Source organism: Aquarana catesbeiana, linkage group LG01 (genome assembly GCF_042186555.1).
Source record: "Aquarana catesbeiana isolate 2022-GZ linkage group LG01, ASM4218655v1, whole genome shotgun sequence".
Classification (NCBI taxonomy): Eukaryota; Metazoa; Chordata; class Amphibia; order Anura; family Ranidae; genus Aquarana; species Aquarana catesbeiana.
In genome coordinates this window covers 94,262,172-94,274,687 of record NC_133324.1, presented here as the reverse complement: position 1 = coordinate 94,274,687, position 12,516 = coordinate 94,262,172, and the positions used below count along the sequence as shown (strand labels likewise).

Sequence of the window (12,516 nt, the reverse complement as noted above, 5' to 3'; positions counted from 1 at the left end):
TTTTCCTTCCACTTCACAACAATGTGCCACTTTGTGTTGGTCTATCACATCCCAATAAAATGCATTTAAGTTTTTGGTTGTAACATGACAAAATTTGGAAAATGACAAGGGGTGTGAATACTTTTTCAAGGCACTGTATATTTGTATGAATTAAAATTGCACTGGACAATTTATTTTTTGCATAGGACCCTTTCTACCTAAAATGAGAAATGAAATGGAACAGATAAATGATTGAAAGCACGTCACTTTTATTTAATACAGTAATCTTTTTTTTGCACATTGACAATTTTTCTGTAGTGCATATGATATTGTAATTCACAATATGGTGGTGCTAGCGCTGTTTTATTATTTATTCATTTAAATTTGGTCTGGGCATTTAGGTTTCAGTGAGATCCATTCATAATATGTTTAAGAAATGGAAGACTGAGCTGTAATTTGGGTGAAATTACTTTTGTATACTAATGCTGCAAAATTCATTACAATCACACAAGCAGTAAACCATGGGAAAAACCTTTAGCAAACTGAAAAGGTGATTTTCAGTTTTATAATTTAGAAAATAACATGCAGTGATGAATATGGAATGTGTTCTGTTTTTGTGAACTAACTCAATTTGCCCTCTAGAGGCCACTGCTACATGTATAAAATCATTCTGGCAGAGCAAACGAGTTACTGCCTGTTCCTTGTGTTGGATTAACTGGTTCCAGATATACTGCGGCACAATGGCTCTCCTGGGCAAAATCCTGTATGGGTACGTCCTTCCCTTTTTCGGCCACCAGAGGTCACGGGGACCCGATGCACTTGGCGCGACAGCACAGAGATTTGTGCGTGTAAACACACAAATCCCTGTGCTGTCAGAGGAGAGGAGACATGTCGTTTGTTCCTACTAAGTAGGAACAGCGATATGTCTCCTCTCCTACTCAGTCCTATCCCCATACAGTTAGAACACGCATTTAACCCCTTGATTGCCCCCTAGTGTTAACCCCTTCACTACCAGTGACATTTACACAGTAATCAGTGAATTTTTATAGCACTGATCACTGTATAAATCTCAATGGTCCCAAAAATGTGTCAAACGTGTCTGATCTGTCTGTCGCAGTACCACTAAAAAAAAAAAAACGCAGATCATCGCCATTACTAGTAAAAAATAAATAAATAATAAAAAATGCCATAAATCTTTCCCATAGTTTGTAGACACTATAACTTTTGTGCAAACCAATCAATATACACTTATTGCGATTTTTTTTTACCAAAAATATGTAGAAGAATATATTTGGCCTAAACTGATGAAGAAATTTGTTTTTTTTTTAAATTTGGGGGATATTTATTATAGCAAAAATTTTAAATTGTTTTTTTTTTCAAAATTGTCGGCCTTTTTATGTTTATAGCGCAAAAAATAAAAAACGCAGAGGTGATCAAATGCCACCAAAAGAAAGCTCTATTTGTGGGAAAAAAGGACGCAGATTACGTTTGGGTACAGCATTGCATGACTATGCAATTGTCAGTTAAAGCCACGCAGTGCCAAATTGTAAAAAGTGCTCTGGTCAGGAAGGGGGTAAAATCTTCCGGGGCTGAAGTGATAAGTAATTTCTTATATTAAAGCAGAACTCCAGTCTAAAATAACAAGAGAAAAATGAATAGCCGATTAATAGTTAAAAAATATAATATACACCCGCCTTTTCTGCGATATTTAGCTTCAGTCTAGAGATTTACCTCACTGCAGGGCTGTCTTAATGCATGGGCCCCCCTGGGTTAGTGCCCAGGGGCCCCAGGTGTATGGGGGCGCCATGATAATCTTGCATTACATCATAGTTGCCCACTGTCCCCGAATTAGACGGGACAGTCACGCTTTTTTACTAAGCTCTCCCGGGATGGCCGTGTCCCAGGCAGCGTCCTGCCACCTGTACTGTGCCCTCCTGATCCCAGTATTGTGCCTTCCTGACTCCTCCTGTACTGCGCCCTACTGCCTCCCCCTCATACTGTGCTCTTTGTGCTGATTAGTGTTTGATTTATGGCATGTTTTCTTATTGTTTAATGTTGTTTAATCGATTTTATTGAAAGTACTAATAAATATATGTTTCATTTTATCAACTATTTATACTTTAATTCTTTAGAGTAGTTGTGAAAATTGGGGCAGGCTGGTAGGGGGCCCCAGTGCATTACTTTAGCCAGGGGCCCATGATGCTATTAGGACGGACCTGCCTCGCTGTACTTTTTTCTGCTACTAAAAGTCCTCAGCCTGATCGCCTCATCATTTGTCTGAGCCCAGGTCATCCTGGACCAGCCCCAGCCTGTGACTGGACAGTGAATGGAGAAGCAGCACAGTGATAACTCATCTCTCTGTCACTCTGCTGTCACCTTCCATCACCATGCATCTTGTCAGCGCATGAACTGATTGGCTCTTTGTGCTGCTTCTTCCTTTTACACTTCCCTGCTGTACAGGGACTGATATCAGGTCATAATCAAGTACTTACTTGCTTGCATTTAAAAATACATACAGTATAATGAAGCAATAATGATTACACAAAATTTGTCTTTTATATCTGTTTACAGTTCAGCTTTAACTGCCTGCCGACCGCCGGCCGTCAATTGACGGCCAGGCGGCGCAGCTCTCGTTGCGGGAGGGTGTCATATGACGTCCTCGCTTTCTTAGGCCACCAGGGGGCGCGCGCGCCGAGTCACTGGGCACCCAGTGCGCGTGCCCGGCGGCCGCGATGTCCGCCGGGCACCCTCGATTACCGGTATCACAGCAGGACTGTGGATCTGTGTGTGTAAACACACAGATCCACGGTCCTGTCAGAGGAGAGGAGACCGATGGTATGTTCCCAGTACAGCGGAACACCGATCGGTCTCCTCCCCTAGTGAGTCCCCGCCCCCTACAGTTAGAATCACTCCCTAGCAACACAGTTAACCCCTCGATCACCACCTAGTGTTAACCCCTTCCCTGCCTGTCACATTTATACAGTAATCAATGCATTTTTATAGCACGGATCGCTGTATAAATATGAATGGTCCCAAATATGTGTCAAAAGTGTCCGATGTGTCCGCCATAATGTCGCAGTCACGATAAAAATCGCAGATCGCCACCATTACTAGTAAAAAAATTAAAAAAAAAGAAAATGTTATAAAACTATCCCCTATTTTGTAGACGCTATAACTTTTGCGCAAACCAATCTATATACGCTTATTGCGATTTTTTTTTACCAAAAATATGTACAAGAATACATATCGGCCTAAACTGAGAAAAAATTTGTTTTAAAGAAAAAAAAATTGGATATTTATTATCGCAAAAGGTAAAAATTATTGTGTTTTTTTAAAAACTTGTCACTCTTCTTTTGTTTATAGCGCAAAAAATAAAAACCGCAGAGGTGATCAAATACCACCAAAAGAAAGCTCTATTTGTGGGGAAAAAATGATAACAATTTCATCTGGGTACAGTGTTGTATGACCGCGCAATTGTCATTCAAAGTGCGACAGCGCTGAAAGCTGAAAAATGGCTTGGGCAGGAAGGGGGCGAAAATGCCCAGTATTGAGGTGGTTAAAGTAGTTGTAAACCCACTTTTTGGACTTTTACCTATAGGTAAGCCTAGAATAAGGCTTACCTATAGGTAGTGGAAATATCTCCTAAACGTGCGCCGTTTAGGAGATATTTCACTTGTAGTCCGGAAATTCCAACGGCGCATGCGCGGGGAAGAAACGAAACTAAGTGTCATTTCTTCCCTAGCCTGTGCCATTAGTCGCGGCTCCCATGCGCATGCGCGGGAGTGACGTCACGTGGCTCTGGTGAATCAAAGAGCCGGAGTCCGCGGCCCAGAAGGAAGAGGGCCAGAAGATGGACGCTGCCCACACAGGGGACATCGCTGGATTCTTTTCCAGGTAAGTGGCACATAATGGGCTAGTATGCGATGCATACTAGCCCATTATGCTTTTCATTTGCAGGCTGCAGCAGCGAGAAAAAGAGGAGGTAAAACCCATCAGGGTTTACTTCCTCTTTAAATATCATGAATTTTATTGTGTTTTACAAATCCAAAGATACCCAGCACAGTTTATGATTTTTGGACAGATTGGGGAAGAATGAAAATCCCTGTTGGATTTTAACACTCCAAGAGATTTCTCATTTACTGCCATGGTGATAACAGTTTCACCTGACAGGATTTGAAGGAAAATCTCCAACAGCAAAGGGCTTATTCAGGGAGGGGGTAAATCCTTCTGGGGCTGAAGTGGTTGAACAACTACCCCTGAGCGGAACTCTAAAGCTGCCATTTTTGGATGGGGTCCCCTTTTTAAGCTCTCTGATACCCCTTTCTACTACCCATTGGAGCCAGTCGAGTGTTTTCTTTTACTTTTCCTTCCCTCCCTTTTTTTCCCCCTTCCCCCCCTTTCATCTCTCGTTCCCGCTCTATGGTGGTCTGGATGCTTTATACCTCCCAGTTACCTTTATCAAGTACCAATAGGATCTCCTGAGGAAGCTAACAGCGAAACGTGTAGTGATCCATTGGCGCTGGCGCTGTGAATCCTTTGGCTGGCCCATAAAGAGAAGACTACTGTCATTTCAACACATTTTGATCACTCTCAGGCCATCCACAAAGGTTTCCTAGTCCAGCCACAGTCCTAGATGGGAGATTTATCACTCTTTTTATTTTATGTACCCAATCTTGTTGCATGTTTTTATGATGTTTAATACATTTTTTTTTTTTTTTTTGAGTAACATTTTTTTCTTGCTGGGATTACAGTGGCAGCCTTAAAAGTCTGCCTCTATTTTCTTCATCTTCTTTCTACATGATTGGATGTGGTGCCACACATTGCAATTGATTTCCATTTTTTCTACAACTTATTTTTTTAGTACTCACCAATACCAATTACTGATACCTATCACAACTGTTTTGTTTACACTACAGCTGTCAGCAATGGTACAGAGCATTGAAAAGTTATTTGCAAATGAAATACATTTTTTTTTTACATTTTGCGCTTTTTTCAATGTGAAACATGTAAATATATGTTAAGGGTGTAAGAATATTAACGAACAAAGCAAACAAAAATAAAGTTTTAATTATTATTAGTTTATAAAATAGGAGTGAACAAAAAAAATCAGCAGGAAAATATTAATTAAATGGAGGAGAATAAGGAGTTAATTAAGGCTGATTAGAGTAAATGAAGGGTTAATAAGGGGTTATCTGACTTCATCTGCAGAGAAAAGTTCATCCTTTTGATTTGTAGCTGAAGATACAAAAAGAAACAATGTTTCTTTTTATCTTAGTGTTTCAGCGGCTGAGCAATGTTGTTGATAAACATTGCCCGGGTGTTTTTTTTTTTAAAGATCCACTTGCCAGATTTCTTTAACACTTCAGCTGTCAACAGGGGAACCCCACTGACAGCTGAATGAGTCATTGGTTGTTAACGACGCAGCGGCCCAGCTCCTTAACCTCCCTGGCGGTTTTCCCGAGTGTGGCTCGGGGCTAAAATTCAGGACCATTAGCGGTAACCCCGAGCCACACTCGGGATTACATCGCAGGATCCTGGTGTGGCTTTACTTACCTTGTCCCCGGGATCCTGCGATGTCCCCCGCTGTGTCTGCGGGCTCCATCCTCCTCCGAAGCCTCTCCATGCCAGGCTCCGTTCCCTGCGAGGGGCGCAACGCACGGGGGCGGAGCCTGGCGGCAAATTCAAAAAAGTGTAAATTCATAACACATACAGTACACTGTAATCTTACAGATTACAGTACTGTATGAAATGATTTCACATCCCTTTTGTCCCCAGTGCTTTGGCCCATGCCCTGCATGCAGTTTTATGTTATATATACTGTTCTTTCTGCCTGGAAACTGGAGATTGTCCATAGCAACCAAAAAGTGTCCCTTTACATCAAAAGTGGCTTTAGACCAGCTAGAAAACAGCGATAGTAAATTAGAACACTTGCAGAACTGAGCGATAGTGAATCGTGGGGAAATTTATTTTATTTTATTTTATTTTTTTTAATTATTTATTTTTATTAATTATATTATAATTTATGTTTTTGTGTTTCAAAATTTATCATACCCGGGATATCTACTAGACTCTTGTTTGGACAGATTTAAGTGTGTTATTGTTAAGAATTACAGACCTACAATATAAAACGCCAAATTTCCATGCAAAATAATTGTACCGCTTTCAGCACCTAAAATCCAAAATAATCATACCGCCAGGGAGGTTAACAACCGATAACTGCCAGCTTTTTTTTTTTTAATTTCAGCTGTCAGTGGGATAATCCTACCAAGAACCAAGCTTGAAAGTATTGGTTTCAGGTATCTGTGAATTTGCACGAGTACCGATACTCGCGCAAATTCTTAGTATTGGCACCGGAAACGGTGAAACCCTACCTAGTACATAGCAATGCCCTGCATCTAATTGTGTTTTTTAAAATATAGGCCATGCTGCATTGTTGTGTATTCAAGACCCACTCTCATGCATGTTAGTTTGCATGAGCGTTGCATTAGAGCAGCCCATTATTTTGAATAGGCTGGCCAATGTGCCACAACGGACCAAAAATTGAGCTGTAGCATTTTCAGCACCACAATGCACATTTGTGTACTGCACTGCACTGACGGAAAATGTTCTATAGGAGCTTGTTGTCGGAAATTCCGACTGTGTGTAGGCTCCATCAGATATTTTCCATCGAAATTTCCGACACACAGAATTTGAGATCTGGATCTCAAATTTTCCAACAACAAAATCCATTCTTGTAAATTCCGATCGTGTGTACCAAGTTCCACGCATGCTCGGAATCAAGCAGAAGAGCCGCACTGGCTACTGAACTTCATTTTTCTCTGCTCGTCGTACATGTTGTACGTCACCGCGTTCTTGACGTTTGGAATTTCCGACAAGATTTGTGTGACCGTGTGTATGCAAGACAAGTTTGAGCCAACATCCGTTGGAAAAAAAAACATGGATTTTGTTGTCGGAAAATCCTATTGTGTGTACAGGGTATAAGTGTGCTTAAAAGGTGTGTTGGGGTGCTATTCAGAACATTATTGCAGTGCAATAATAAAGGGCCATAATGCAATAAGCAGGCCCAATAAAATAATTAGTAAAGGCATGAAACACATTTAATGGAAAATCCCTATTCTGAATGTTTCTCGTTTACTTTGCATAATATAGGTAAAAAAATGCACATTTAAAAATAAGAAAACGTTGCCTAATATGTATATTGAATGCAAAGAAATATTCTTAGATACATGTTTTTACTTGCACCAAAAATGCATATTACTGTATAAACAGGTTCTATATTACATAAAATATTGAGTGTTAAATTATATTTTTGGAAGGCATTTTACCCACTGTAAAATGAGATATCAAAAATGTTCTTTGCACGCTATTCAGTGTTTTTTTTAATATTTACACTTTAAAATGTAGAATACAATAAGTCAGTTGAATGAAAAGCTCCTGCAGTGATTGATGCTTGAAGTACAATCTGTTTTTTATTAGGGTTGTCGAAAAGTATTTGACAGCGCAGAGGAAGCGGCAAAAATTTAGTTTTTGGTCCAGAATGTTCTAATTACCGGGTAAGTATTGTTCATTGACACCATAGAGGCACAGCTGTAACAAAGGAAACAGAATAACACAGTGCTCATGGAGCTCTTCTACTTTGCACAGCTGGATATGGTTTTACTTCTTCACCACTGGGCGCATTGCAACATAGCATTGTTGCTGTAATATGCAGTAAAACACGCAACACACAGAAATGCATGAAACAGTGTGATTTGTTTTGGTGCCATTTTTTTTTTTTTTTTTTTGAACAGCACCCAAATACACTTTCATAAGGCTCATTCATTGTAGCACCGCACAATGCCCAAATGTAAATATTACGCATGTTCTCTGCGCTAAAAAAATGTCCAATAGTAAGTGCATTGCAGAGCTTTGATAGCCATTTCAAAATGTATGGGCTGCTAAACACAATGTAAGCAAATGCTCAAATACTGCACGTTTCTTGTGCGTTTGATACAACAATGCGCTGGGGTCAATGATCCTTAAGTGGTCCTTAATAATGTGAGTGTGCTGTGATAAGTAGATGTGGTTAAATAGGTGTGGTTTCACAAGTTCAGCTTGCCCATAATATGCATTGTAAAAGACAGACAGTTTCGGAAAAAAATATTTTTTTTTACGTTGAGTTAGCCTAAAACTCTTCCAATTAAAAAAGTTACCAGCCAGCAAAATAAAGAAAAAACCCCTCAGCAAAAGTAAAGTATAATAATGAACCCCCTGGGCAATTCTTTGACCCCCAAGAATTATTTGGACCCCCATCCAGTTGGTCATTAAATTTCAGAATGGCCAGTGTCACATCAAGCCCTCGCTCAGCACCTCCCTCACACTGGCAAATCCTATTACAACCCTTTTTTTAAAAAAAACTCAATAATAAGGAGAATGCAGCACCAAAAATTCTGGTGTGTGGTGTCCCAACCTCCTTCTGACTCAAATTGAGTCAACCGTACCTACCTTCTCTGTGCTCTTTCCACCATCGCAGCCGCTGCACAATCCTTGCTTTGTGGTGCGCAGTCATGTTGGAAAAGGAAGAGGCCATCCCCAAACTGTTCCCACAAAGTTGGAAGCATGAAACTGTCCAAAATGTCTTGGTATGCTTACACCTTAAGAGTTTCCTTCACTGGAACTAAGGGGCCAACACCAACCCTGAAAGACATCCCCACACCATAATCCTCCCTCCACCAAATGATTTGGACCAGTGCACAAAGCAAGGTCCATAAAGACATTGATGAGCGAGTTTGGGTTGGAGGAACTTGACTGACCGGCACAAAGTCCTGACCTCAACCCGATAGAACACCTTTGGCATGAACTAGAGCAAAGACTGTAAACCTGGCCTTCTCGTTCAAAATCAGTGCCTGACCTCACAAATGCGCTTCTGGAAGAATGGTCAAATGTTTCCATAGACAAATTCCTAATTGTGGACAGCCTTCCAAGAAGAATTGAAGCTGTTATAGCTGCAAAGGGTGGGCCAACACAATATTGAATCCTATGGACTAAGACTGGGATGCCATTACTTTACATGCCAAGTTCATGTGTGTGTAAAGTCAGGGGTCCCAATACTTTTGACAAAATTTTATATATACACCTACTCTGTGCAATGGCACAGAACGGTTTCTTACCTCCTCTTCTGGAGTCATCTGCTGGTGCTCTCTGCTCCTCCTCTCCTGCGTGTGTCCCCATAGTAAGCTGTGTGCTTTGGGGGCACATTGGCAGCTGCACTCCCAAGCCAGGCTGTGTGTATCTATGGACACACACACACAGGAGGGCTTGGCTATGCCCCCCACTCCCCCCTCTCAGCAGGATTTGACTAACAGCAGCAGGAGCCATTGGCTTCTATTAGTGAAGCTTGTGAGAGCAAGGAGGAGGGGAGAAAAGAGTTGCAGCTGGACCCAGTACTGGATCGATAGAGGACTCTGGGATGACTCGGGGGAGGAACAGCTAGTGGAAGGTTTTTTACCTTAAAGCATTTGTCAACCCCCCCAAAAAATGGATCCTGCTCCTTTAAAGCATGTTATATGACACAGTGCTTTTCCTGTGTCATTTGGCCCCCTGTAACACCTAAAAAACCTGGCTGATCCTGCCAGTTTCTACGCACCCCTCTGTAAACTGACCACGGTGTATCATGGCTGCTGAGATCAGACACCATGGTCAGTTTACGTGCCTCTGTCATCAGCAACCTGCTATCTGCCCTCCTCTCTGCTTCTGTGTCCTCCTCCCACCTCCCCCCTCTCCTCTGTGTCTGTATGTGAGCCGCCCCTCCCCCTCCTGCTGCTCTCTTAACACTTACCTGTATACATTATCAGCACTGCCTCCTATTGCAGTGTCCCCCTCTGTGAATGATTTATAAATATAAATGCTGTAAGTACCTCATTTAAGAGCTGAGATTGCGATCACATGACCAGCCAACTCTCTCCTCCTCTCCCCCCCCTCCAGACTGACATCAGCAGAGGAATCTCAGCCCCGCCTGCTGTATCTCTCAGAGGAGGAAAGAAGAAAGCTGGCCAGTCATGTGATCGCAATCTCGGCAGTGAAATTAGGAATTTACAGCATTTATTTTTCTAAATCACACACAGAGGGGGATACTACAATAGGAGGCAATGCTGATGGTGTATACAGGTTAGAGTGGCTTAACAACCACTTTAAGACCCCTTTCAACGCGGCCCAATTTCAGTGTGGAAGGGGGTCTAAAGTGATTCTAAAAGGCAAATGTTTTTTTAAATAACAAACAAGTTATACTTACTTGCTTTGTGTAATGGCTTTGCACAGAGTAGCCCCAATCCTCCTCTTCCATGGAACCTGCCGATGATCTTGGCTCCTCCCGCCTGCCGAGTGCCCCCTTGCTCCCAAGCCAGCTCTGTGTGTCCACTGACACACAAAGCGTGGCACGGCCCTGCCTCGTGCTCTTACCTCTCTGGCTGTGATTGACTGCAGCAGAAGCCAATGGCTCCTGCCTCTCTGTACAATGAGGAGGGAGAGCCGAGAGAACCTCTGCTTTAGTGCACATTGCTGGATCGAGATCAGGTTCAAGTAAGTATTTAGAGGGTGCTGTTGGGGGAGCTGCATGCAGAAGTCTTTTTTTTACCTTAAAGCGGTTGTAAACCCCGCTTTGTGATTTTTACCTACAGGTAAGCCTATAATAAAGCTTACCTGTAGGTAAAATTAATATTTCCTAAACGAGTATGGTTTAGGAGATATTCGCCCTGCATGCAGCCCCTGATGTCAGCGGCGCATGCACTCTAAAGTTCTGGTGTATATTGGCGGAACTTCAGAGCTTTTTGCCAGAACCGAGGGCTCTTGTGCATGCGCGGGAGTGACGTCATTGCAGCTCCGGGCTCTCACAGTGTCTGAGCCCGCGAACCCGGAAGAAAAGCTGGGGGAACATGTGAGCCCCCACAGCGGTGACGGGGCGCCTCTGCGGTGACTTCGTTCTAAGGTAGGTATTTCATAATGTGTTAGTATGCGATGCATACTAGCACATTATGCCATTGTCTTGCAAGTTTTTTTTTTCTCCATCGGTTTACTACCCCTTTAATGCATAGAATGCATTAGGGTAAAAAAAAACTTGTACCCTTATAACCACTTTAATCTATTAAGGTAGAAAATCTTTTGACTTTAGAACCACTTTAAATGTCAGCATGCATCATTTATAATTTAAATCAGGTCACCCATTCAGGTTTTTCCTACATTAAACAGGTCAGGACATTTTTACCATTCTGTAGATGTTCTGCGATAAAGTGCTTGTTTCCTGGTAAGATTTGTTACTTCTGTTTTGGATTCTTGCCAGCTTCGCATTGAACTGAAAGAAAAGTACAGCCTATAAAACTATATATATATATATATATATATATATATATATATACACGTAAAAATGTCTATAAAAAAGAATGTAAAAATGTTAAATTCATATATTATACATAAGACTGTGATGGCTCTCGTTTACAAGGACCTGTGTACACAAGCTTTTGAGATTAGAAAGGGTAGTGTTGACTGCCTTGGTTTATCTGCATTTGCCTTGAGCTGCATGCATGCTTTGACTGCAAGTTTGAAGATTTCAGTTTTCTTTGATTGTGCAGTGTGGATGATCATTCCTGGCCTGCTTTACCCTGTATTTCTTTGGACACAACCAGTCCTATTGAGATCCATTCCTCCTATTTCAAAAGTTATCCAGTTTGAGATTTACAGCTAAAGTACCATACAGTATATTGCATTTGCCTAAACCCTTGCATTTGAGCAGCATATGAATGAAAACACACAAGGTGGTTATTATTATGTCATCTGCCCTCCTCACTGTCTCCAATGAGAGAACACCTTGTATTTACTGAAAAAAAATACAAGACAAATGGAGAATGGCGAAGGTACAGGAGTGAGGGACTGCTTACCTGTCACTATGCAGCTATGGTTCCAGTATAGCATGCTAAGGGAAAGTTATAATTAGGTGTTAGGTCCCCTTTTCACAAAAGTCCCTCCTCATGGATTTAGTAAGTGGCCATAATAATGCCAGTGTGGGAGGAGCCCACAAAGTTGGGGGCATGAGAGCTAAACACCCCCCGAGCTGCTAGGACATACGTTGTTTCCTACGAAGTTGATCTAAAGGGCTCTTTGCAGGGTTGAATTCCCAGGCAGGGTGGATCAGAACAAGGAAGTAACAGCTGTAGTCATCCTGTCTCCTCTGACCTTCTTTTGCAGGTTCTGCGGTGGGGTACACAAGGGTTTTAGTCCTCTGTTGTGAGTAGTAGTAGTAAAACTTGGGTGTGAGTGTGCCACCTGGGAGTGAGCCCAGCTGGGAAGAGCTATGGAAGGAACCTTGGGAAGAGACTGGTATACTAATGAGGGCACGTAGATCCTACTTGGTGATGGAAGCCAAAAGCTGTAATCTGGTATACATAGGACAGTGGTCCCAAATTGGCGATGCTCCCAAGGAGAGGTGTAAAGGGAAGATGACTTAAAATTTATGTGCTGACATTCTGCGCAGAAATGACAATTACAGAATGTCTGCTCTAATGTATG

At 41.9% G+C, this 12,516-nt stretch overlaps 1 protein-coding gene across 1 annotated transcript in view; it reads right to left on the bottom strand.

The window, feature by feature from the left end:
• The window catches only part of CCDC152 (coiled-coil domain containing 152), an 83,723-nt gene that overhangs the window by 23,731 nt on the left and 47,476 nt on the right, over positions 1-12,516 (bottom strand). The window contains exon 9 of the mRNA XM_073631325.1: positions 11,219-11,305. Within this exon, the coding sequence (XP_073487426.1) occupies positions 11,219-11,305 (87 nt within the window). The remainder of the gene's footprint in view (positions 1-11,218; positions 11,306-12,516) is intronic.